General features: G+C 45.3%; 1 protein-coding gene across 2 annotated transcripts in view; it reads right to left on the bottom strand.

Annotated features, from left to right (window-relative positions):
* The window catches only part of Corin (corin, serine peptidase), a 187,364-nt gene extending 164,576 nt beyond the window's left edge, over window positions 1-22,788 (bottom strand). The window contains exon 1 of one of the 2 annotated variants that reach the window (XM_075943133.1): window positions 22,639-22,788. In XM_075943133.1, the coding sequence (XP_075799248.1) occupies window positions 22,639-22,707 (69 nt within the window). In that variant the 5' untranslated portion in view covers window positions 22,708-22,788. Of the gene's footprint in view, window positions 1-22,142; window positions 22,604-22,638 lie in introns of those variants that run through there. The other variant, XM_075943132.1, reaches the window with a different exon arrangement.
* Window positions 22,789-25,001: the final 2,213 nt, after the last annotated feature.

Here is a 25,001-nt window from a genome sequence, read left to right as displayed (position 1 = left end):
TAAGTCAGTTAATTTCCACTGGGGCTCTTCTCCTCCTTGTCTTCTATGTTCCTAACTCTGATGTGTTTGTCTCTCAACTTGCTACTTTTATCAGCTTTGTGACATCCATTCTCTCAATCCCTTGGGGCCTCCTAACCAGTGAGCCCCTAAATCTTCCCCCAGTCTGCTGACTTTCCTTTCCTATTTGTCTGCTTTGGGGTGTTTGTGTTTGAACCTTTACTGCCATAACCCCTACAGCTGCTCTGAGCACCCCCATTCCTCTGGGTTTCCCCCTCACTGCCATGGTTAGAGGTTCATCAGCTTGACATAAACTAGAGCCAAGGGGCAAGAGGAGCCTCTATTGAGGTTCCATCCCGTAAGCCTATAAGGCATTTCCCTGGTTGGTAATTGACAGCCCAGTGGATCCAGTCTGGCCAGGTGGTCCCTGGTGGCAAAGAAAGCAAGCTGAGCAAGGAGAGGAGATGAAGCCAATAAGCAGCATGTCTCCATGGCTATGATTCAGTCCCTGGCTTCAGGTTCCCATGTGCCCTGCTGCTCTGACTTCTTTAGATGATGCACTATGACACTGAAAAGACCTTTCCTCCCTCAATTTCTCTTGGCCACAATCTTTACCACAGAAAGCAAACCAAGACAGTCGCCTGTCTTTTAAAGCCAACACCAGGTGAACATTCCAATCTTCTCTGTCTGGATGGTAGAATGTGCTAGTGAGCCACCTGGCAGAGCTACTTGGCTGGTGAGTTCAAAGCTTCCTTCTCACACTCTCCTGTTCTCATTTTACAGAAAAAGTAAAGCCATCATATGGAGGTTAGCACACTTTCCCAAATCTAAAGCCGTAGACCTGTTTCGTTTCTGTACTTGTTCTCTCGCCACAGAGAACAAGTTTGCCACCGCCCCCATCTAAGATGGCCCTTTCACCTCTACTACAGATCCTACCACCTTGTTCAGAAGCCTTACCGTCACCCTTTTTAAGCCTCTCTCCCCACCCTTTCCCTCTCCCCTCCCTTCCTTCCCTTTTTCTCCTTCCTCCAACACTGTGCCCTCTATTACCAGCTTTTTATCAAGCCTAAAAGCTTAATTAAGTCTTAGGCTAGAGGGATGGCAAGCACAAAGACCTGAGTTCAGATTCTCCGAACCCAGGTAACCACTGGGTGGGTTTGATGGCTTGCCTGTAATTCCAGCTTTGAAAGGCAGAGACAAGGGATCCCTGGAGTAAGCAGGTCAGTAAAACTGAATAATTGGCAAACTCTGGGTTTCATGGAGAGACCCTGTTTCAATGACTGAGGTAGAAAGCAATAGAGGGTGATTCCTGACATCACCCTGGGGCCTCCTGCACAACCTGTGCACACACAGGGGCACACACAGCACACACGCACACGAAACACACACATTTACTTGCACACATGCACACCACACACGTACATTCACACACATTTCACACACACACACATGCACCTACACACTCGCACACTGCACACATACATTCACATACACACAGACACACACTTCACACATGCACACAGTGACACACATGCAGAAGCATACACACCTGCACACCACATACACACACGAAAAGTGAGGACAGGGAATAAGCTCTAGTGTCTGCTCGTTGTATTAGAACGTTATTATGCACCCAAATGTGCTTTGAGAATTTTTTCAGTACTAAAGAGAGATGGCCTCTCTTCAGTCCATCTCCACTCAGTGTGCACCAAGCATCAGCCAGACAATTGCTACCCCAAATGAATATGAACATTTGCCAGTGCTAGATGCACGCCACTTTGTTCTCAGTCAACTGCGAAAGTGTCCCTCACGTGAACTAAAAGCAGATTTGTTGAATAAGAGATCAGCAATGTAGGTACTTCTCAGACCAACCATCTGTCAATTCTTCATATTAGCTTCTGCTCTACCAGCGAACAAAACACTTCCAAACCATCCGTCAGAATTACTCTGGACCCAAGTGTCTTGTGTTGTGATGTTTGTTTTGAATGTCCCGGGAGGCACAGGGAAAGAGCATCTGGTTCTCAGCAAGTCTTTTCATCCCATTCTCTGTTGTTTAATTGAAGCAGACGAGGTTCCAATAACCCAATGCCCTCTCTCAAAATGAAATTACTGAGTTCACACCAGAACACATGGTTCTGGCAAGTCAACCCTGCCCACGGCTCCTCCTCTGAAAACTGCAACAGCACCAGACAGTCCTCTCCCAACACACATATTCACACTTCCAAGAATGGATGCTCAATCTAGAGGCTAAATACCAGCACAGTGTTTACTCTGTCCGGGAGACGAGATAATAATTACCCCGTAATGCAGACAGTATGTCATATTCATGCTCCTGCTTTCAAGGTGGCATTGTTCAGCCAAGTGCGAACTATGAGAGAACAGACTGGAATGTTTTAGAGGCGACTTATGTAATTGCCTCAACTACTAGAAGTTTAGGTGACCTTATAAAGCCATCCCGTCACCCTACCCTATGTCTATATCTACAAATTAGAAACCAAACATTTCAATGCCTTGATACCACCACAAATGTGCAAAAAAAAAAGGGGGGGGGGGAAATTAGTGAAAAGAACAAACAGGGTTTTTTTCTTTTTCTTTTTTTCTTACAAGTTCACAAAGTTTTGAGACCTGATTGCTCCCTGGATGAAGCAGCTCAGAGGGTGCCTTCTCCATTGAGCTCCCTGAAGAAAAGTTATCATCTTTATCTTAGAGGTACAAGAAAATCTTTAAGTCCTGTTTTCTTCAGAACAAGCTGGGTGGGTCATATTTTGTAATAGTCACAAACATACATACAACAGACTCCCTTTTTTCTGAGGAGGAGGAGGAGGACTAGGAGAACGAGGAGGACTAGGAGAACGAGGAGGATAAACACACACACACACACACACACACGTCCTCTTTGGAGATGACTTTGCCCTCATACTCCAACATTCCAATGCTGTCATTCTACGGAAAACACAACCTACAGGCAGTTGTCCTTGAAGGCAGATACTATGCCGGAACTCTTTCTGCACACACTGGAGAGCCCGAAAGATGTGTTTCTTTTTTATCCCCTTATCTCTTTCTCTTTGTATTTTTAGAACAATGGAGGCAAGGAAAGGAAGAAAAAAAAGAAAAAGGTTGGACTATCCATTCCTCAGGAAATTAAATATTTGACTTTTTATTCATAAAAAAATGCTTTAAATTTTGCATCCAGATTATGTTACCACACAGCTAAAGAAGCTGGGCACATCGTAAAAGGAAGCAATCCCTTTTTCATATAGCCAAATGGAGACTGTGGAATGTGTCCACGCCGCAGAGACTTCACCGACTCGTAGATCCTCTATCAATGGAAACTCTGTGACTTGAAGATTGAAAGCGATTGGCAACAGGAGTAGACATCTAAAATATTGGCTTTCTACAGCTGAAAATAATAAGGGAGAGCACACACGACCGAATGGATTTTATGCTCTGCAACAACCCGTTTCAAGCATTTTGATGCAGAGCAAAGCATAAACAGATGTGCAGCGGTTAACCTCCTGACCCCACCTGCTGAAAGGGATCCCGCCACGCAAAGGCACGAGGAGGGATGGTACGTGTTAGATGAAGTGGCAGTTGCTTTCTGAACGCCTAGAGCGGAGGATGAAATCCAAACTTAACAGGCATTACATATCTCGCCGTGTTGTGAATATTCTAGCCGGAAAAGAAAGGGAAAATCTGTGTTGAGAGCCCTCATAACAAATTGTACCTATAAGTTACAAACTGTATCAAAAGTTGATACTAGTGTGGCTTATTCCAGGAATGTTTATTTGGAGCCTTTTCTGTGCCCAATATGATCCAGAGACACACGGATGAGGAAGACATAATCCTTGCCCTCGGGCCCACTATAACCTCCCTCCAAGAAGACAACAATATCACGGCTCCAGTTCAGTTTCCACACCCAGGGACAAAGTGATGCAGGCAAGTTAATAAAGGACCGCAGAGAAACAGTAAGGCAGCGTTTTGCAGCAAGACAGCCATATTTCTTGACCATGCATTTCAATGAATCTCAAGGTATGTGTGTGGCGACTGAAGGAGGGCTTTGGAGGGAAGTAACATCACTGTCTCCTGAGCAGGTCAGTTTCTTTTCCTGTGGACTCTCGTGCATTTCAAGATATTTGACTTACCTGGGCATGACCTAATAAATACTAGTAAGGAAGCAACCATCCAAGGTTCGAAGATAGCCAAGCAGTGGTGGCACACGTCTTTAATCCCAGCACTCTGGAGGCAGAGGCAGGCAGATCTTTGTGAGTTCCATATCAGCCTGGTCTACAGAGTGAGTTCCAAGACAGCCAGGGCTGCACAGAGAAACCCTGTCTCGAAGGTGTGAAGTCAGGAGAAAGGGACCCTGTGAAATGTGGGGAGAGACTCCGTCTACCAAGGCAGGGGCGGTGATGAAATTTTGTAACATCCTCACCTAGAAGTGCCCAGCAGAGGTGCTCAGCTTCTTTCCTGGTACCCACAACTATTTGTTCTTGTCTCTCAGTTCTACTATCCCATGTCTTCCAAGTTCTAGTCCTTTCTGATGTTTGCCTGCTTGTTGTCCTTAGGATCTGTGAGGTACTAGGTCACCTACATAAATCCTTTTCTCCGGAGTACCAATTCTAAGGGGGTTCTAAAACTCAAAATCAATAGAGTCATAGCAAACATGGGCAAACTCCTAATCTCATAGGCAGCTGAAGGCAGCTTTGGCTAAAAATGTTGCCACAACCCTGAAGCCAAGGTAAGCAGTCTACTTCCTAAGGGCTTCAGAAAATACACAATATGAGTCACTTCCCTCCTCTTCTCCAGGGTAGCCACCACAATGTTGTCAATGATTATCTGTGTCTGTATAAATATATTCACAAGAAGAGAGACATCTCTGGAAGCAAGAAAAGGAGACTGAAAGTCAGGACCGAGTGGTGAAGGTTGATGCTTACATGGTACTGGAATCTAGAGGAAAGGGGCAGAAGGGAGTTACACCCCATCAGGACCAGGAGATTGGACCTGGGTTGGAATGAGAGCTAAGGGACCAGGGAAAAAGTCTGGGTTAGTGACTGGAGCCGAGAGCCTTAGCTATAGCTAGTGCTACAATCTCCACAAAGACAGATTGGAAAGCTCTACTGAGTAACTCTCTAAAAGTGGTAAATATGTGGAAATTTTTAAGAAGATGAGAGAGAGAAAGAAAGGAGGTGAGTTGGGTGGGAAGAGAGGATCTCAGAGGAGTTAGAGGAGGGGAAACTTACACATAATCAGAATACAGTCTACCAAAAAAATTTCATTAATAGGAAAAATGTAAAGATTTAAAAATAAGTTTTAGAAAAGACATGAGAAATGAAAATTCCCAAGAATATCTTATAAGTAAGCATGATCAGCAAACTTACATTATGCTGCTTTAGAATTCCCAAGATTTGAAATGCACGTTTAAAAAATAGATCATAACATTTACAGTGTAGATAGAGATGATGCTATTTGGGAGAGTGGAGATTGTAGGTTCTCTTCCAAGATCCATGGCTTCTCTAGACCTAGGTAGTTAACTAGGTTTCCAGAACAAGGAATGAGTTTCCTCTTATTGAGCAGTCTTAAGTCTGATTAGAGAGCTGTTGGTTACCGCAAAGGTATGCATGCCACTACTGCACCCTTAGGGTTATCACACCATGTTGGCTACTGTTGTGATCATATGACATAGATGTCATAGCTCAGTGAGAGTGTTGGTAGCTCCCCTCTTACATTCTAAATATTTCTCCTTATACCTACTCATATATGTAGTCCTCACTCTGCATCAAAGAAAATTCTCTTTGCAACAGACAGAGACCAAAACAGAAAACTACCATGATCAAATGAAGAGTAGTAGAGCCGATACCAAGGGATACATCTATGATCCAAGTCCCTCACTTAAGCCTAAGGATCATTCAGGAGGAGGGAGCTGTGGAAAAGGAGGTAGAAGTATATTAAGAGCCAGAGGGAGATTTCTGTGAGGTTATGTCTCCGAGTAATGTCAGGATGATACCCATAAAGTCTCATCAGCATGACTGTCTAAACACGAGCTGAACACAGACAAAAACAATAGCCATGCTAACATGGGGGAGGTCAGGAGGCCTCAACCCTACATGAAGAATTACAGGTAACTAAGGAACACCAAAAGAAGGAAAAATAGTCTTCTCCAGGAAAGAGCACATCAATTGGTCAAACAAAGCCAAATGGTCAACCCTAAAAATTTACATACATGTGCTTGCCTACTTAGAAATATGTGCGTGTGTGTGTGTGTGTGTGTGTGTGTGTGTGTGTGTGTGTGTGTGTGTGTGTAATGAAAAATGAGGCCATAAATTTGAAAAAGAGCAAAGAAGGGTACATGAGAGGGTTTGGGGAAGGAAAAGGAAGGGAGAGGTGATGTAATTATATTATGATTCCCAAAAATCATAATATAATTTAAAAAGTAGATCCTAGACTGATGAAGCCCCCAAGGTGCCCGTCAGAAGCAAAGCAAAGCCACTGTGTATTTCCATAAGAACCCTTTTCCCAAACACACACACACACACACACACACAAATGTGAGCTCACACACAATACAAACTGAAATCACATGATAATGGCCTCCCAAACTGTACTAAGAGAGAGACTGCAAAGGGCAAACAAGTTCCAAGTCCCTGTCCTCAAGTAAGGCAGTATGACTGGGGAGAAACCAGCCACAAAATGACACAAAGATCCATTTACTAAATGCTGTGGAGATGAAGTACAAGGTACAAGGCTAAGTACGATGCCTATGCCTGTAATCTCAGTACTCCAAAAGCTGAGGCAGGAGGATTGCAGTGAGTTTGAGGCCAGCCTATTCTGGGACTCTGTCTCAAGGGAAAAAAAGTAAGAAATAAAAGATTTATAATGTGAAAAATAATTTGCAAAACTGACTTCTACTTTTTAATAAAATGCCCAGTTCAACTACAACAAGAAACCATTTATTATTCAAAATAGTTTAATGGCAAAGGATCAGTGAATCTTCCAAATGAATCTCAGAATTATTTCAGCCTTAGCCAAATAATTGGACATACCAGCTTCTTTCCACTGGTGTGGTTTTGTTTTTTAATATGTTAATTCATGTTTATGATATAAACTCCAATAAATGTTTGACATTTATGGTCAGAATACCCAAAGTATAAAGAATTAAATAAAATTTCCTAAAATTATAATATGTTGGTGTTGGAAAAGGAGAATTCAAGTAATCATATCCCAGGATTCTATCAATCATATTTTTCAATTTGTTTCAGCATTTTTTCACAGTTAGTAACTGTAACAATGAAACCACTTTCAAATAATTTACTTCATCGAAAATATATACCACCTTTCAACTGTCTCAATTTTATTACCCGTGTTAATGTTGTCTGTATTTTAAGTCAAAATCAAACATATAAATAATAAATATTTAGAAATATGCTTAGTATGATAAATTTACCAAATTTGCATATGCAAAGACAAACCCTCAGATCAAAGCCAAGAAAGACTAAGCTAATTAATTATTTTTCTTTTAGTGTTTACTACTTGCCTTGATGCACCAACTTTCAAACTTTGAAGGAAATATACAATTAAAAGTTATGATTGTGATTAATGATTTTTAATAATCCTATTTTTGACTGAAGTATTTTGAAAAATATTCTTTCATAATTGTCAAGTCAACTTAGCGTTATACTAAGTTGCCCACTAGGGCAAAAAAGATTTGTCATGTGTGCACATAAGTTAACTTAAAAAACTCATGAAAGAAAAAAATTGTCATTTTTCTCCTTTTTAAAGAAATTGAAATAGCTATACATTTAGGGAAAAACTTTGGGGGGGGAGAAGAATGAAGAATTTCTTATTCTTCCCAGTCCTTGATACTGAACTGCTAACGCAATGTCTCATACTTTTGTAATTTACTAATGGATAGTTCCTACAACCAGGAATCACCTCCCAGATGACCTAAGTATGGCCATCAAAATCAAGAAATTGCACCATGCATGTCTGCCATCTGATCCTCAGACCCCATTCAGGATTCTCCCGTGACTCTAACAGTCATTGCACACCTAAACAGGAAACCTCAGAATTAATGGTCAGACTCAGTTTTCATGTTTTGTTTGTGTTGGTCATTCTTCAGTCTCATTTTCATGACTTTGACAACTTTTGTAAGTTACTAGTCAGCAGTCCTTTAGAATGTCTCCCAGGTACAGTTTCATGTTAAATCTAGACATCTTTAGAAGAACTATCATAAAAGTGATATCACATTCCCATTATATTTTATCAATTTGCCCGGTTCTTATCGATGATAATTGTATTAGCTACAGGATAAGAGTGTGTGAACCGAGTCTCTCAGTTTGAACACTGTTTCCTTCGCCAGTGTGACAGTATAATTAAGACGTTTGCAACAAGGTGCTTTGAACTTTGATAATATCCCTTCCCTCCAAATTTTCCATTTTTTTTTATTTTGAATAAGAGTGATTTTGTGGTTTCCTGTTTCATTCAACATGGGGCTGAAAATGTTGCTTAATTGGCAGAGTGCTTGTCTACCACGCACAAAACCCACATTCAATCTGCAGCACCTAACTAAATCCAGAGTGATGGTACACACATGGAATCCCAGAATTGGGAGGATGGAGGCAGAAGGATTAGAAGTTCAAGAGCATCCTTGGTTACACAGTAGCTCATGGGATACATGAGATCCTGTCTCAAAATAAAACAGCAAACTACCTCCCCCAAACACACATGTTCAGGAAATCCACTCATTCAGGGCTTCATGATATGGTAATATCATTATTCCTTTCCATGTTCAACCTGGCCTCTCTTTGGCCACTGGGAACCCATTAAGCTTGCTTCTGCATCCCTCTGACATGCCTACACCATTCCAGAAGTACTTCCTGCTTCTGTGCAAGCAAAGGTTTGGGAATCTTTGCCTCAATTTGCCCTTTTTTGTTTGTTTGTTTGTTTGTTGGTTGGTTGGTTTGTTGTTTTTCAAGATAGGGTTTCTCTGTAACAGCCCTAGTTACCCTGGAACTAACGCTGTAGACCAGGCTGGCCTCAAACTCACAGAGATCCTCCTACTTTTGCCTCCTGAGGGCTGGGATTAAGGGCATGCAGAACAACTATCCAGCAATCTGTCCTTTCTTCATGGAATATTGTGTGTGTTCTATGTCTGATTCTCATACCACCGGGACCAGGACCACAAAAGGCATTCAGCATTCATTAATTCCTATTGGAGCGGACACGCATACTCAGAAGAGGATCAAAGCGGAAGGCAACGGTTTCAAATCAGGTTTCAAAACTCTCTTTGTATCTTCCTATTCTTTGTATTCCTCTTTGTATCCTCCCTATCCCCTCGCTCTTATCCACACATTCCCTACTCCCAAGCATCCCTGTGAGTCATGCCTGTACAATGCCAGAACAATGCAGGAACGTAGGAAATAAACTAAGTTTCAACTTTCCTCCTGCCTCTGTGGCCCTTGTCCCATAGTGACCCTGAAGAGTTGGTCCCCTGCACGCACTATGCTGATCTGTCGGGATAAGCTGAAAGCAAAAGTACCTGAGTCCAGATTGGGGTCAGAGGAAGGCAGTGGAGCTAAAGTTGGAAGCCTGGTTCCTCACGTAGCTTCCTCATCTCTGTTTCCAAATACAGACACAGAGTTAAGGCCCCTAGGACATTGCCGGAGCACACACGCGCATGCGTGCACTGTGGCTGGAACCTCGCTAGGACGTCGCCTGAGCACACACGCGCGTGCGTGCACTGTAGCTGGACCCTCATCAGGACATTGCCTGGGCACACACGCGCATGCGTGCACTGTGGCTGGACCCTCGTTAGGACATTGCCTGGGCACACACGCGCGTGCGTGCACTGTAGCTGGACTCTCGTCAGGACATTGCCTGGGCACACACGCGCATGCGTGCACTGTGGCTGGAACTTTCATATTAGCAATCTGACAGCAAAACCAACAGAAATTTCTTCTCATTCATCAAATTCCCCTAGGTAGCTTTTTTTTTTTCTCATTCTTTTTTGGAGCAACTTCAGCATATGACTTTTTCTTCCCTTATAAAACCCCAAACAGTGGGGCAGTGGCGGTACACGCCTTTAATCCCAGTGCTCAGGAAGCAGAGGCAGGCGGATCTCTGAGTTCCAGGCCAGTCTGGTCTGTAGGCTAAGATCCAGGACACCCAGGGGTACACAGAGACACCATGTCTCAAAAAATAACCAACTGTTTTAATAAAGCACACACTTTTCTTCAGTATATCTGAATTTCTGGCAATACTATCTGTGCCTTTTGGGGCCATTGTTGTTGGTTTTTATTCTTTGTTCTTACTTTCTTGATATTTTGTGGGGACCCGCCACCCCCAGCTCCCAAATCATGGCATGTAGGCTTATTCTTTCTTATGAATGCCCTGCCTTAGCTTGACTTGTTTCTTGCCAACTTTTCTTAAATTATTCTGACGACCTTTTGCCTCTGGACTTTTTTCCTTTTCTTACTTCTGTATATCTTGCTTCCACTCTTACTCCGTGGCTGTTTGGGTGGCTGACCCCTGACATCCTCCTCTCCTTGTTCTCTCTCCTGCCTCCTGCTCTTTTCCTCTTCATTTACACTCTCTGCCTGCCAACCCTGCCTATCCTTGCTCCTGCCTCCCTATTGGCCATTCAGCTCTTTTATCAGTGTTTTAGACAGGCAAAGAATCACAGCTTCACAGAGTTAAACAAATGCAGTATAAACAAAAGCAACACACCTTCACATCATTAGACAAATGCTCCTCCGCATAAACAAATGTAACACACTTACATTAATATAAGATAATATTCCACAACGGGCCATTATTAAGGAAAGTAAGGGTTCTGCATATACAAGCACTGCAGGACCAAGACAGCAATAAACAATGAAAACCACTATCACACAAGAAATTTACTCTGTACTAACATGCTGGACAAAAGGATGGTTCTCATCCAGGACCGGATAAAACAGGAGTTAAAAGATTCCAATACTGTGTGTGGGAAAGGCCAATCTGGACATATTTTCAGTGTTTGTCTGTGTGTTTTAGAAACATAAGTGAAAGGACAACAAATTTCTAATGGGAAGATCTCCTTTTTAAAAAAAAATGAAATGAAGGGGCTGGAGAGATGGCTCAGTGGTTAAGAGTGCTGGGTGCTGCTCTTCCGGAGGACGCAGGTTCAATTCCCAGCATCTACATGGCAACTCACAACTATCTATAACTCTAGTTTGCGGGGCTCTGACACCCTCACACCAACACACATAAAATAAAATTAAATAATTTCTTTTAAATGAAATAAACAAGGTGAAGGGCACATCCCTGCAGCTGCAGCACACAGGGAGGCTGAAACAGGAGGATCTAGAGGTCAGGACCAGCCTTGGTTACATAGTGATATCCTATCTCAAAAAACAATGAATTGACCCATCTATCCATCCATAAATACATACAGATTTGATTTTTAATTAAAATATTTTTTAAATAGTCCATGTATTTCATTTTCTTCCACTGGAAGGATACTTCCCCAGAAGAGGTCTTTCTTTCCCTTTGTAATTTTTCTGTGTCGGATTGAACCAGGCCTTCTACACGCTAAGCAAGAGTTCTACCGTATTCATCACACTGTCCGCCCTGAAGGAGGCCATTTATTCCCGAAGGGGTAAGAGGGTGAGCAATTAACCCCCTTTCATTTTAAACAGCTTGGGACATTCAGTGTCAGTGTTACAAAGAAGGCAAGGTAAGAGACATCACGGCCAAATTCATCAAGGCTAGGATGGGACCACAAAAGCCAGGTCAAGAGAGCAAGCCACCCTTCCCTACTAGGCAAAGAAAGTTGGATGCAGGGAGCAGCCCCTCGGTCACTGCTGCCTTGAACGGCTCCTTCCACCCCTACCCCATCCCTAAGTAGACAGCTGGGTGTGAGAGATTGGCAGGGGCCTCCCCAGAACTATTATTAACCTGGTAGTCTCTGCTTATAGACTTTCCACTGGGGTAGCCCTATGTCCGGAAAACTCACTCCAGCTGAGAAATCTGAGAACTCAGCGGGTCTGTGGCAAAAGAGGTATTTTTAGCTGAAAAGTGGGGAGCTCGGGGCTTTCATCTGCTTTGGACCTCAGAGTGGGAGACACAAAACAGAAGAAAGTTTTAGGGCCAGCAGCCAACCCCTAAGTTCCCTAGTGACCAATGAGCTCATTGATGGGAGGATTATGTGACTGGACAGAAAGGCCATTGTGGGTCTTTCTCAGCAATATCCCTTGGCACAGAGGTGTCGCACTGAGCTCTTCCTGAAGGTCAGATATCCATCAGTAGTGCCCAGGACGTGATGGACTAAAGACTTTGAGCCTTGTCCTAGACACACCAAGCTAGAAACTGACAGAGGGCCTGACAGCCCCGGGAGACCAGGCCCTCCAGATGATCGCCTGCTGGCGCTTCATTTGAGACCATGGCTAACATTCATAGACTGATGCTCTAAACCTACTGATTTTCTTAGCAATGCATATATAATATCCATGCCTAGATGAAGCAGTCTAGGGGAACATGTCGAGAGAAGACCTGAGAAGGATGCTAGCGATAATGTATTTGTGATGCATTCGTTTCCTATCCCGTGAGTACAAATTACCACAGGCTACATGGATTAAAGCAATGTTCTCTTTCCTTCTGGAGACAGAAACTTGAAATCAGTCTTATTGGGCTTAATCAAGGTAGCCTTGGGGCTGCTTCCATTGAAGGTACGGAGGGCAGACTGTTACCTGCCTTTTCCAGCTGTGGCAGCAGCCTGCGTTCCTCATCTACTGGTCCCTTCTTGTCCCTTCAAAGCACAACTTCTCCACCTTCACCAGTAATCATATCACTGAGTCAAAACCCTGACCCGAGGCCTTGTCCTTAGAGGCCTGTTCTAATCACATCTCCTGCACCCCCAGATAAGCCAGGATGGGCTGACTTCTCCAAATCATCAATTGAGCTACTCCAGAAACCTTCCTTTTCCAAACAACTGCATTCCCAGGTTCTTGATTATGCATCAACAGCCGCTGGGTAGCTCTGTATGACCCAATGAGATACACACTAGCCATGAGCATGGAGAACTCAGAACGTTTCTTATTTGAATTTACACTAGATAGAAGAGATGCCAAGCATACGGATTTGTTACAAGAAAAACACGGTAAAATATTAAATAACTATATTTGCTACACGTTAAAACTATGAAATGTTGGGTTTTTGAGCCCTAGAAAATAAACTCAGTTCATCTGGTTCTGTTGGAAGCGCACCAAGAGACGGCATCGGTGGCTACTGTGTCTCTGTTAGACACAGCCTGCATTATCGGTGGCTACTGTGTCTCTGTTGGGCACAGCCTGCATTATCGGTGGCTACTGTTGGATAGAGCCCGCATTAACTTCTGATTGCTTTTGCTTTTTTGTCTTGCTCATGGGAGAAACTTATCTTTGAAAAGCAACATTTCTTCCTTTAAGCTCCTTTGGGAGAACAAGTGACTTCCCAGCACGCATATTTCTTATCAAGAGGGATGTTGTTCTAGGACACACACAGCGAAGCGTGCCACCTGGAAATAGTAGGAGCGAGGAAAAGACATCAGCTACACAGAAAGTCTCAGGAAGCCCTCCTTCCCAAGACCTCACCAGGAGCCTACGAGAGAAGTACTATATCTCCGGGAAAGGGACTTTTAGAGGGACCCCAGCCAGCAGGTGATGAGAGAGAGAGAGACTTCAGCAACTCTCCACAGTCCTTGTACCCAGGGCTGCCTGAAAGACTATCCCGGCTCAGGCTGAATGATATATATCACTAACCAGACTCCCTCTACTTACCAAATTGTTTTATCCCCAACCTTCCTAAATTCCAGAGACCCCAGAATTCTCCCTCATTACTTGATAATTCGACTCCTTTGCTATTCTGAACACATTTTGTTTGTTCTGTCCTATTTCATAACTTGAGATACATGGCTATTTAAGGAGGGGCGTTTTCCTCAGGTGCCAAGTTCTTCCTCAGTGATACCCTGGAACCCACATCTCTCCTGACTTGATGCTGGGCCAGGTGGTGGAAGACTGTTTCTATAGCTGCCTCCTCTCCCTCCCTCCTGCCTCCCTGTGCCTCACATCCAGTCACAGTTTCAGTCCTGACCTGTGGCCAAAGCAGCGACCCTCAGAGACACCAGGGCTGCAGTGGTCTACACTGCTGGCCAAGTTTGCTCTGATTGGGTTTCCCTGGGTGCTGAACAGGCAATTTTGCCTTTGGCTGAGGTTCAGGATAATAAGCGCCAGAAAACACTCACTGAGAGGAAAAGCAAGCTGAAGTCTGTGTGGGCGCGTTGTCTCCTGGCAGCCCTCCTGGGGCACTCCCCTCATCCACTTCCCACAGAGTTCCTGAATCCTCCCTTGGAATTTCCTGAGGGACAGCAGGGATAAGGACACCTCTTGTTCTAACGAGGTGATTCTGGATTCCTGATGGGCCCCTAAATAGCTCCAGGATGGGGCTGGTTGCCAGAAAGACCTAACCTTGATTAGAAGCTGGCAGTTTTCAGTCCCCTGGACAAAGCTGGGTGCTGGAAATTCAATTACCGATCAATTGTGCCTGTTCGATTAAACCTCCATAAAAGCCCCTGAATGCTGGGGATTTAGAGAGTTTCTGAGTTATTTAGCCAGTGCATCCACATGTCAGAGGGGTTCACCCACACCGTATCGTACCCCTTCTCCTGGCTGATCATTTGTGCCCTTTATCATAAATCATGAGGTTTAAGAAAAACATCCTCCTGAGCTCCGTGAGCCATTCTCCCAAATCACAGCACCTAGAGAGTGGCTGTGGGGTCTCCACGGCTTACAGCTCATCAGTCAGAAGTCAGGTGGCTGGGAACCTGCCACCAGTATCAGGAGGGAGCGGAGCACTGAAGGACAAGCCCTTTAGCTCCAGGTAGATTGTCAGAATCACTGAGCTGGTGTCAGGGAGTTGGAGAAGTGGCATTATAAAAAGCCATGCATCTGATGTCGGGAGAAAAGAGCACACCAGCCCATCAGCTGTCACCAAGGCCGAGCGGGCGGAAGAGAGGAAATGGCACCATCCCTGCTCTTTTCCCACCACCACGTTACAAGTGCAGCTCCCGGACACAGAAAACGGGACCTGGTTTCCACCCGCAAAGTCCCATGACTTCGTAGCATCCATTTAGTGCTAAACTCCCATTTCCAGTCTTACTTGACTGGGACAAAAATGTCTTAAAGATAAGAGAAATAATTAAGCAAATCAGCGACATTCTGACTTCCAAGCCATACAGGCATCCTGCCTACCTGGAGGATGAGGCTCTGAAACAGACAAAGGTGACCATTTTGCACCATCAACAGACGTCTTGAAAACCCCCAGCGGGAGCGCTGCACCGGAGAACGAGATAATTTCTATCGTTGGAGTCCACGTGTTCTCCGGGGATGGAATAAGGCTTCCTCAGTGGAGCACCTAATTAGCTCGTTGGCTCCCGCCAAGAGGACAAGAGAGCACACATCCTTAACACAGGACCGCACTGTGAACCGTAAGGAAAGTGCACAAAAGGCACCAGGGTTTTACGGCACGTTGCTCTCTGGATTCTTGTGTTCACCGAGGTCACTGGGTGAAGATCAGGCCGGCTGACATGGAATCTTCCCCACACTCCTGTTACAGTTGAGTGCTTAGTCAAGTTGAGCTTCCCAAGTGCATGGAACTTCATTTTGTTCATCAATAGATCCCCAAGGGTCTAGTTCCCTGCCTGGCATATAAGCTCTTGGCAACTGGATGAAAGAATCTATTCCTGTCCAGGTCAAGCTGTGCCCATGAGTTCTTCAAAGACCCAGCCCCTGCCAGCCCCTGGGGAGCTGTGTTGTCCTATCTGGAAAAAGCCACACCAAACTATTCGCAAAGAGATCTTTCACCATTCCAGAGGCCATGGAGCCCCCAAGTAAGAGCTGTCGTTCCTTCTCCATCTGCATCACCGTGAGCTTTCCATAGCATCCGCACCACTCCGAATGGTGGCACAGATCACCTGCAGGGTCCCTCTAGCCCTTCCACCAACCTAATCGGGGACTGGCATGCATTAGTCACCGCCAGTTCTGAGGGGACAGACATAGAGAAATGTCCCACAGGGGAGCTGATGGGGCAACAGCCTACGGGATGAGAGAAAGACAAAACTCACAGGCTGTGGACACCCTTTAGCAGAGCTCGGCAGACGGCAGGAGTGAGACAGGGTAGTTTGTGCCTCAAGGCATCATGGTTCTCTTTTCATAAGGACTAGAGAAAATCTTGGGATGGTAACAACCTGAAAAGGGGCGGTCGGACGTGCAGTTCCGTGCTCAGAACTCCCGGCCCAGGGAGAGAGCTCTCATTAACAGAGCATCATCTCCCAGCAGCACAGGGACTGTGTGCCTGCAAGAACAATAGACTTGCGCTGTATTTAGAGTAAGGAACTTACTCTAAAGTTCTCAGTCTCCCTAATACTGCGATACTGCAATGCTAAGACAGTCCCTTACTTTACGGTGAGCTCCAACCATAAAATCACTTAGTTGCTAATTCATAACTACAACTTGGTCACTGCTATGAATCGTACTATAAATACCTTATATGAGACCCACAGCTTGAGAACCACCGCTCTAAAACACATTTGCCAAAGCAGAAAGAGAAAACCCTTTAGGAAGTAAGAAATAAAGGCCCGCTGAAGATAACAAGACACGGAGTTAGGGTGAGTTGCAGGTGTCCTGAAGACAAGTGGGGAGACATGTGACAATGTAGGCAGAGATTGGGATGACACATCTATAAGCCAAGGAACATTGAGGAATATTCACTAGAAGCTAGGAATATTAAGGGAAGGATTCTCCCATAAACCCTTTAAAGAGATCAAGACCCTATCAACACCCTGATATCAAGTGTGTCGCCCCGGAAACTGTGAGCCCAGACTTTTCTGTAGTTTCCATTTTATCACAGCAGCCATTGGAAACTAACGTAGCACCTCTCTCTTTTTGCTAGGTTCAAATTTACCTCAGCCACTCACAGATAACTATTAGGCACCCACTGTATACCAGGCATTCATAACAGTACATAAAGACGCTGAAGCCGCTCTGCCCTTGAAGGCTTATATTCTAGTATAAGGTAGAATAAAGTGTTCAAAGTAAAAGTAAAATGCGGAGTTTGCCAAATGATGATATGTCATGGAAAGGCCCAATGGAGTGAGGTGGAGTAGTCATTTTCAACCTCCACAAACCAAGCACCCTTGGTGGATTTTGTACCAAACATCAAACTCGGCCTTCTAATGCCTTGATTCTTACAAAAGAACACCAAGGTAGGGAAGATTTGATGGGAAAGAGCCCCTTTGTGGAGGCCGAGTCTGTTCCAAAGCCAAGAATGCCTCAGTCTTGACCGTCCCCATCCATGGAGAAAGCGACAGAGGCCAAAAGGAAAGTTCCAGAGGAGCTGGTGGTTAGGGTCACATGCTGCCTTATATACGGTTGTCAACAAAAGCAGAAGTTATGTAAAAGACTTCAGAACCCCTGAAATGGTTCAGCGGCACAAAGTCATTCAGGAAGGGAAGCAGCAGGGGGCGCTATGCAGAACCGTCACTACCCGAGGAATAAGAGGGAAGAAGGCCCGTTCCATAACGAAGAGGGCCTTCCAGCATTGCTGTCTAAGCTGTAGTCAGTCACGTGTGGCTATTACACACCGCTAGTGAGAGTGAAAACTTGGCTTTAAAGGATTAATTTACATTGAAATAATTTAAGCAGCTATGATGATATTATAAACCTGCAGCAATCAAAGCCATCTAGTTCTAATATAGAAACCGACCTGTGGCCCAATGGAAAAGAACAGAGCTTAGAAGACCAGTTATACGTGGTCCTTGACAAAGGTAACAAGAACATACACTAGGGGAAAGAGAGTCTCCCCAACATAGTGCCGGGGAAACTGGATACCCACATTCAGAAGTGTAATCATGCACCTTTATCTCAACCATAAGAAAAAGAAAGAAAGCTAGATTCAAGGCATAAAGACCCCAAACTGCAAAACTCCTGGCAGAAACAAGAAACATTTCTCCTCGTTGGATGCTTGGATAACAAAGCAATAGTGATAGGTTGGGATTATGACAGAACACGTGGTTTCTGCCCTGCAAGAGAAATGATCCGGAAGTAACATCAACTGTGTGGTGGAGAAAATAGTCACAAGTTAAATATCTTATGAACCTTTGCTATCTATATAGGGAACTCCTATAATTCAATGGCAAAAGTGAATAAATAAATAATAATAACATAATTTTAAAAACAAGCAAAAGATTCATTCAGACATTTTCCCAAAGAAATTGCAGAAACGGCCGTCGGGTACATGAAAGTTGTTCAACTTCTCTAATTAGAGGCAAATCAAAACCACAGTAAGATAGTACCTCGTTCTGGCTACGCTGTCCACGATCCCAAAACAAGAGAATAAAAGGGACTAGACAGAGACACACGGGGTAAGAGTATATATTGGTGCCGCCATTACAGGGAACGGTGTGGAAGAGCAGTGTGAACGTTCCTTGTAAAACTCAAAGGATTTGTCTTAGGACCCACCAAGCCTACTCGAAATTCTAGATGATAGATAGATGATAGAAAGATGGATAGACAGACAGACAGATAATATTTCCAACAGAGTTGAAAACTGGCTCTTGAGAAAAAGCTGTTCACTGCAGTAATTGTCCATATGTTCAGGGTGTGGAAGAGCCTGCAGGTCTAAGGGTGGATGAAGGGATGGTGAAAAGTGTATGGAATGCACTGTGGAGTGTTAGTCAACCATGAAAAGAAGAAAATCCTCCCATTTCTAACAAGAGGAACGAAGCTGGGCTCTTATGCTGAATGAGACGAGCCAAACACAGACATCAACACCCCACACGATCCCACTCGTATGAGGAACCTAAGAGTCCCATTCATAGAAGGAAAGAGCGGAGCAAGGTGGTGTGGTAGAGATGTGGGAAGTGTTCACAAATGGCGTGTAATTCAAGTAGTGCCAGATGACTAAGGCCTGGAGAGCTACCTTTAAGTAGCAATGCTAAATTATATTTATAAGTTGTTTCTTGCTACCAGAGTAGATCTTATGCTAAATATTCTTATACCAAAATGATAAAAAGCATAATTCATGGAATTAATTGTGGTGGTGGCTTCAGGGTCATAATCTTATTTCAAAGTCTAGTTGTACGTATTAAAGGCATACAATATTTTTAAACATCAAGACCTCAGTGAGAAATTTTCTTAAATACTTAATGCGGCTTTATAGAATGCACTGACTATTCATATAGTTGGAGATATTTCCTCCATCACACGGTGTCCTTGTAGGCGGAAACAGCACCATCCCCACTTTCTGAGGGAGGAAACAGATTTGGCAGGAGGACTTGACCTGACCACGGTCTGGCTGCTTTTAAAAACTTGAGCTGGAGATCTGACACCAAGCCCCGTGGCCTTTCTCTTAAGAATGCTCACTATGGCACGTTTAATTCACTAGTTCCTCCATTTGAACCAGAGAAAGAGCAGGACAGGGGTGGAGGCTGAAATTTGGGGGAAGAAGCAAAGCAAACCTGCTTTACCTGACCTCTTAGTGGGGACCTAGAACTTCAGTCAGTATCCCTAAGCCAGCCAATATGGTTTTCCATTTGCCTGGACAGAATGGATGGGACAGATGGGCCTGGACACGTACTTGTTGGTTATCTTATTAAGGCAAAGATGACGGGTAAGCAATCCTTGTCTGTCTTAGACCTTTTCCGCTCTTCCTTGTCCCCAGGGAGCTCCCAGAACAGCACGGGGAGATTAATATCTTTGTGTTGAAGGACACTAGGCTAAGGAAAGAGGACGGAAGTCCTGGAGCAGCACGGAGCAGCCTTCTCAGAGTGGAAGTTGCATAACAAGGCATGGAGAGAGGACACAGTGACTCTTCCCGCTCTGGAGATACTACCCTCCCATTCTTTCCCTGACAGTGGAGGGGGTCACTAGGGCAGCTTGGTGGCACTTGCTGGCTCTGTTGCCTTGCCAGACTGAATAACCCCCTCTACTGTCAGGGAAAGATGTGGAACAAACCTCAGAGGCTGCTTTTATTAAAGGCAAAGACTCTTCCTTGGGACCTGAGGATAGCTAACAGATAACAATTTAAAGAATGTTTATCTGGGGGCTAGAGAAATGGCTCAGCAGTTAAGAGCACTGACTGCTCTTCCAGAGGACCCGAGTTCAATTCCCAGCACCCACATGGCAGCTCACAGCTGTCTGAAAATCCAGTTTCAGGGGATCTGACACCTTCACACCAATGCACATAAAATAAAGATAAATAAATCATAAAAAATTTTAAAAAAAGAATGTCTATCTGCAAATGGTCTTGCCCCCTCAAGCCTGAAGCACAAGCTAGCTTTGTAGGGACATGATGACACTGTCCTTCACCAGCTTTTATGATACCTGTTCCAGATGTCCCAGAGTAGGCACCTCAAAATTCATGGTGGTTGCCTTGAACCTGGCCAGGAACAGTGAGACTCACGGAGAGAGCGGCCCCATGGTGAGACTGGGGAGCAATTGCACAACACAGCAGCAATCACCCCGTTCAGGATGGCTTCCTGAAGCCTCACACACACACACACACACACACACACACACACACACACACACACGCAATCACGCACACACGCACACGCCGAACTGAGATGATAATCACCCAGACTACAGTGAACCTAACTGCATTTGTGTGTGCGCCTTAATCCTGAAGTTATGCAGTACCTCCTCCTCGGCCTCCTTTCTTTCCAATATGGCAGATACAGGGCCCTGGTGCTCACTCTGCTATCGCTGAGATTTCTGCAACATGAAAGTTTATGGTGGAATCTATTCCGTGTCTTAAAAAAAAATTGCTCATTCTTGGAAATCTACTTGAAGAGATTACTAAAGAATTTCTTCCCTCCTCCCCTTACCCAACTGGAAGGACAATTTAGGCTTTTATTTATATTGTAACCCTACCCCACAAGGAACTTTCTGGAATGGGTCCCTTCCCTACAAAAGCTTCACAGCTTCCTGGGGCTTAGGTTACTCCCTATTCCCCGCACTCTAAAGACACTTCATACAGTGAAAACGCTCGGTGTAAGGAGGAATCCACAGGTCTTCACTGTTCCAGTGACTAGGTACTTAGCAACCCCAGAACCCTGCTTTCAGAAACTGATTTTGAGCAATCTCATACAAGACTAGGGAGTACCAGGCAGTCAGCTAATGTTGACGGTATTGTGATTGACGTATATACCCCCAAAGCCTAGGGTTTTGTTGTTTGTTTGGGGGATTTGCCAAAATTAACATTTGCCGTACTTCTAACTTCATCTCTGCCAAAATGAGTCCTAGAAGGACAATTTGCGGTGGTGCCTGGTTGGGCTCCCTTTTCTGGTGGCACTCTCGGATTCTCTTGCAGACTTCCGAGTACATCGGTGGATTCCTTCAAATCTTAAAAATGGAATAACTATAAAGCACAGACGTGGACATAGAGACTCTTGGAGCCTTGTACCGCAAGCCTCCTCAGCGCCTTGTTCTGGGAAGCTTCAGTGAGAGTGGATTGCAGGGACGGGACAACCTTCCAGAGAAGCTAGAAACTGAGACCCCAACTCGCTCCCCAAAATGGGAAGCAGCACAGAGCGCCCACACTGCCGTCCTCCGGCCTCCAGAGCACCCGCGTGGAAATCCCGGACCAAGTTCTAGCCTAACGGGACACCTAACCACCCTTCTCCCTGCCGACACTGACTGGTCCTATCTGCCTCTGCGCAGCTGGGACCCAGGCAGGAACCAGCCGGTTCCAGGACCCTAATGACTCCGCAGCCAAGGGTAGCTGCAGCCTAGACTGGGTTTCCTCAGGCTCGGGTCAGGAGAACGCTCTGCAGTGCCCTTCCCTTTCTCTGGAGAATGTAGCAGCAAGGCCACCTCTCCTCGGGACTGCGTGAAAACTCGTCCCAAACCCCAGCAGCTCAATGCCTGAGGCGCAACCCGCGGACAGGCGCGTGCTTCGGGAACCGGTACCCTCCCGAGGGAAAGTTTGCGAGCTTTCCCAGTACTCTGTTTTGCGATCCCAACGCACGGGACCGTTCCGGGGTGCTGACTGGCCCTCAATAGGGGAAGCTTCTGCAAACGGGACCCAGGCACTGCGCAGCAGCCCGGCTGAGTGTAGTGGGGTTGCAGGCTTACGTCTGGGGCAGGCGGGGCTCCGACGCTATCCTTCCAGCTGCCGGGAGCCTGGAACGTGGGCCCGGAGAGGAAGCCACCGGTCCCCGAGGGACCGGATCCGACGGCTCCACCTGCAGCCTTCCCCGGAACCCGCGCGCAGCCAAGCCCACTCGGTGCTTGGAGAGCGGCAGTAGGAGGGATTCTGCAGGAGAGGTAGCATCGCCCAGGACAGGAGCAGCGGGCTCTCCGCACTGAGTTGACCGGAACGCTGAAGAAAACCTTGCCCATGACTGCCTGCGTCCCCGACGCCAAGCCACCGGAGTGGAGGACCGTCCTCCTGGGAACCGGCTTCAGGGCACTGAGCGTGCCACCGAGAAGTCCGTACTCACTGTCCCAAGGACAGGAAGGAGGTGGCACCCGATGAAGGAAGGGACAGGGAGAGAAGGGTTGAACCTGAAGTCACCAGGACTCAGGCACTCAACCTGTGCGCGAGAGGAGCGCGAAATGTGGATCTTACCCTCTTTGGGGCGCTAGCTCGGCGACCGTGCTCTTCCGGAGCAAGGGCGGGGGGCCGTTTCATGAACATGTTTTTCTCCGTCCACTCTTATCTCGGTAGCTTTTCTCAGCTCTATAGAAGAGGCTCTACGGTGTCTTTCTCTTCACTCGGAGTGAAGTTGTACTCAGGGGAAAGAAGCCCCATATTTTGTCTCCTTGGCAGACCCCACCCGCAGACCACTCCCTCCCTCCACTCACGTCGCTGGGTCCTACCCATAACCCTTAATGACAGTTCCTTCATACCCACCCCGCCTTCAAAAAAAAAAATTCTTCTAAGGCAGATGGGAAGTCAAGAGTCTGCTGCCCCAATCCTCCACACCAGGAAAAAAAATTAAACTACAGGACAGGAGCAGCAGAGGTCAGCACTTGTTGTAGAATGATAGTGAACTCTCCTGATCACGCCCCAGGCCACTCCATCCCTTCAGGCAGTTATCTAGCCATGCAAGTACCAAAATGACTGCCACAGACACTAACAATTCAACGCCAAGTTTGTTTTGTTAAAAAAGACGGAAGGTTTGAAGGCAGGCATTATTTGCATTATGGAAATTGCAAAATTCTGCTAGGAGTTTAGAGAGGAAAGTGCTTTTTGCAAGATTGAGTCGCTGCTCAGGCTTTCCAGAGCAGAGAGCTCCAACCTGTGACTGCCTGCCAAGAGCATCCACAGGCTGAAGGGGGGGGGGGCAGCAAATCCACGCCTGACATCCACAGGGAGCCACATTCCTAAGGCAGCAAGGAGAGCACTGAAGACATTCCACTGCTGAGGTCGCATTGCCACTTGAAGACCAAGACAACTGTTAAATGTTTAGCCACATAATAACAAGAATAAGAGGATAAAATAAAGGGGCCAAAGACATGTTTTTCTTAAACCTGTTTATTATTTAATTTCAATCAAAATCTTCAAAACTTACTCGGTTTTACTAAAGTAGTCCATCTCCATTAGAGGAGGCTACACAGTCAGTAGACTGTGTGACCTGTCCCTTGAGCATCATTGCGTGGACAAAGGCACAGTTGTGCAACTGGAAGGCAGTGGTAATGGGTATTTTAATTCCGAAATCACATGCAGTCTGGGAAATAGCATATACGTGGTGTGTAGTTTAAAACTGACTTCACGTTGTTCCAGCATCAGTGAGAGCCTGCATCGTCACACACCTCCACCATCTGGGAACCCGGAGCCCAGGAGGCACATCTGCCAGCTGCACCTGAGGGCCAGAGACCCTCCCTCGGTCTAGGTGAAGGTATACCCATCCACACGCCCCACGAGCCTTTCTTTTCCACCTTCTGCCCCCTGGTGGAGGTGTTATGGGATCTACGAAACAGCCTTAGCTAAGTGGAGTCAACATGGTCTCTCCCTTGCCTTTCCATGCTGTGTTCCTAAAAAAGATTGTACTATTAAGGTAAACATGGCCCAAACTCGCTTCAAACTGCTCCAGTTACCCTAAAAGAACCAGTAATGGAGGTATGTTTTGCTGCTGGGGGAGAGGGGATATAAAAAATGAGGGTGAATACCTGTTTATACTTAGTAATTAACTTTCATACTGTAAGAAATCAAATGTGTCTTATACTCAAATTATAAAGAGTGCTCACTGTGATTTCTAGTGACCAATTGGAATTATTCTTATAAAAAACATCACGTAAGTACTTCAACTTACATTATTTAGAGCTGTGGTTGCTGGCTTGCTAGGCAAGTGCTCTACCACTGAACTAAATCCCTTGCCCCTCAATTAATTTTTAAAAAGTGGCAATACCTGTCTAATGTCTTAATCTTAATATTCCAAAAAATTAACATTCCTTGTACCATCCTGAAAGTTTTGTTTAGCACTTCCAGCATAATTTAAAATAAGTTGCATAAAAAAAACACAAAGATTAAAGAAACTTAGAGGAATTACTGACAAAATAAAACAGCTGTGTGTGTGCGTTTGTCATAAGAACTTGTGCCTTCATCATCTTTGACTGAGTCTTATGAACAAACCCTCACAGTAAAAGAACGTGTAAGTTCTGGTGCGCCATTCCGAGACAGGTCTTGCTTTGTAGCCCTCTGGTCTAGAACTCACAACCCTGCTACTACCTCAGCCTCCTGGGTGCTGGTATAATTCTCATGTACCACCATGCCCATTTACCCATCCTGGAGACTGAGATTTTCCAATGTTTCAATAATTTTGACTATAAAAGGCCTGAGGCTGACAGTCGCCCTTAGCACTGAGCTTATCAAAAATGACCATTATTCCCCAGTGTCTTAACTTGGCTCGTCACTCCATTGTCTGCTCAAGTGGACGAAGCCACAACAAATTACACACGCGGCAGGATGGGGAGTACTATTCGTTGCAC

The sequence above is a fragment of the Microtus pennsylvanicus genome, chromosome 12, assembly GCF_037038515.1.
Source record: "Microtus pennsylvanicus isolate mMicPen1 chromosome 12, mMicPen1.hap1, whole genome shotgun sequence".
Classification (NCBI taxonomy): Eukaryota; Metazoa; Chordata; class Mammalia; order Rodentia; family Cricetidae; genus Microtus; species Microtus pennsylvanicus.
This window is presented reverse-complemented; position numbering and strand designations above follow the sequence as displayed.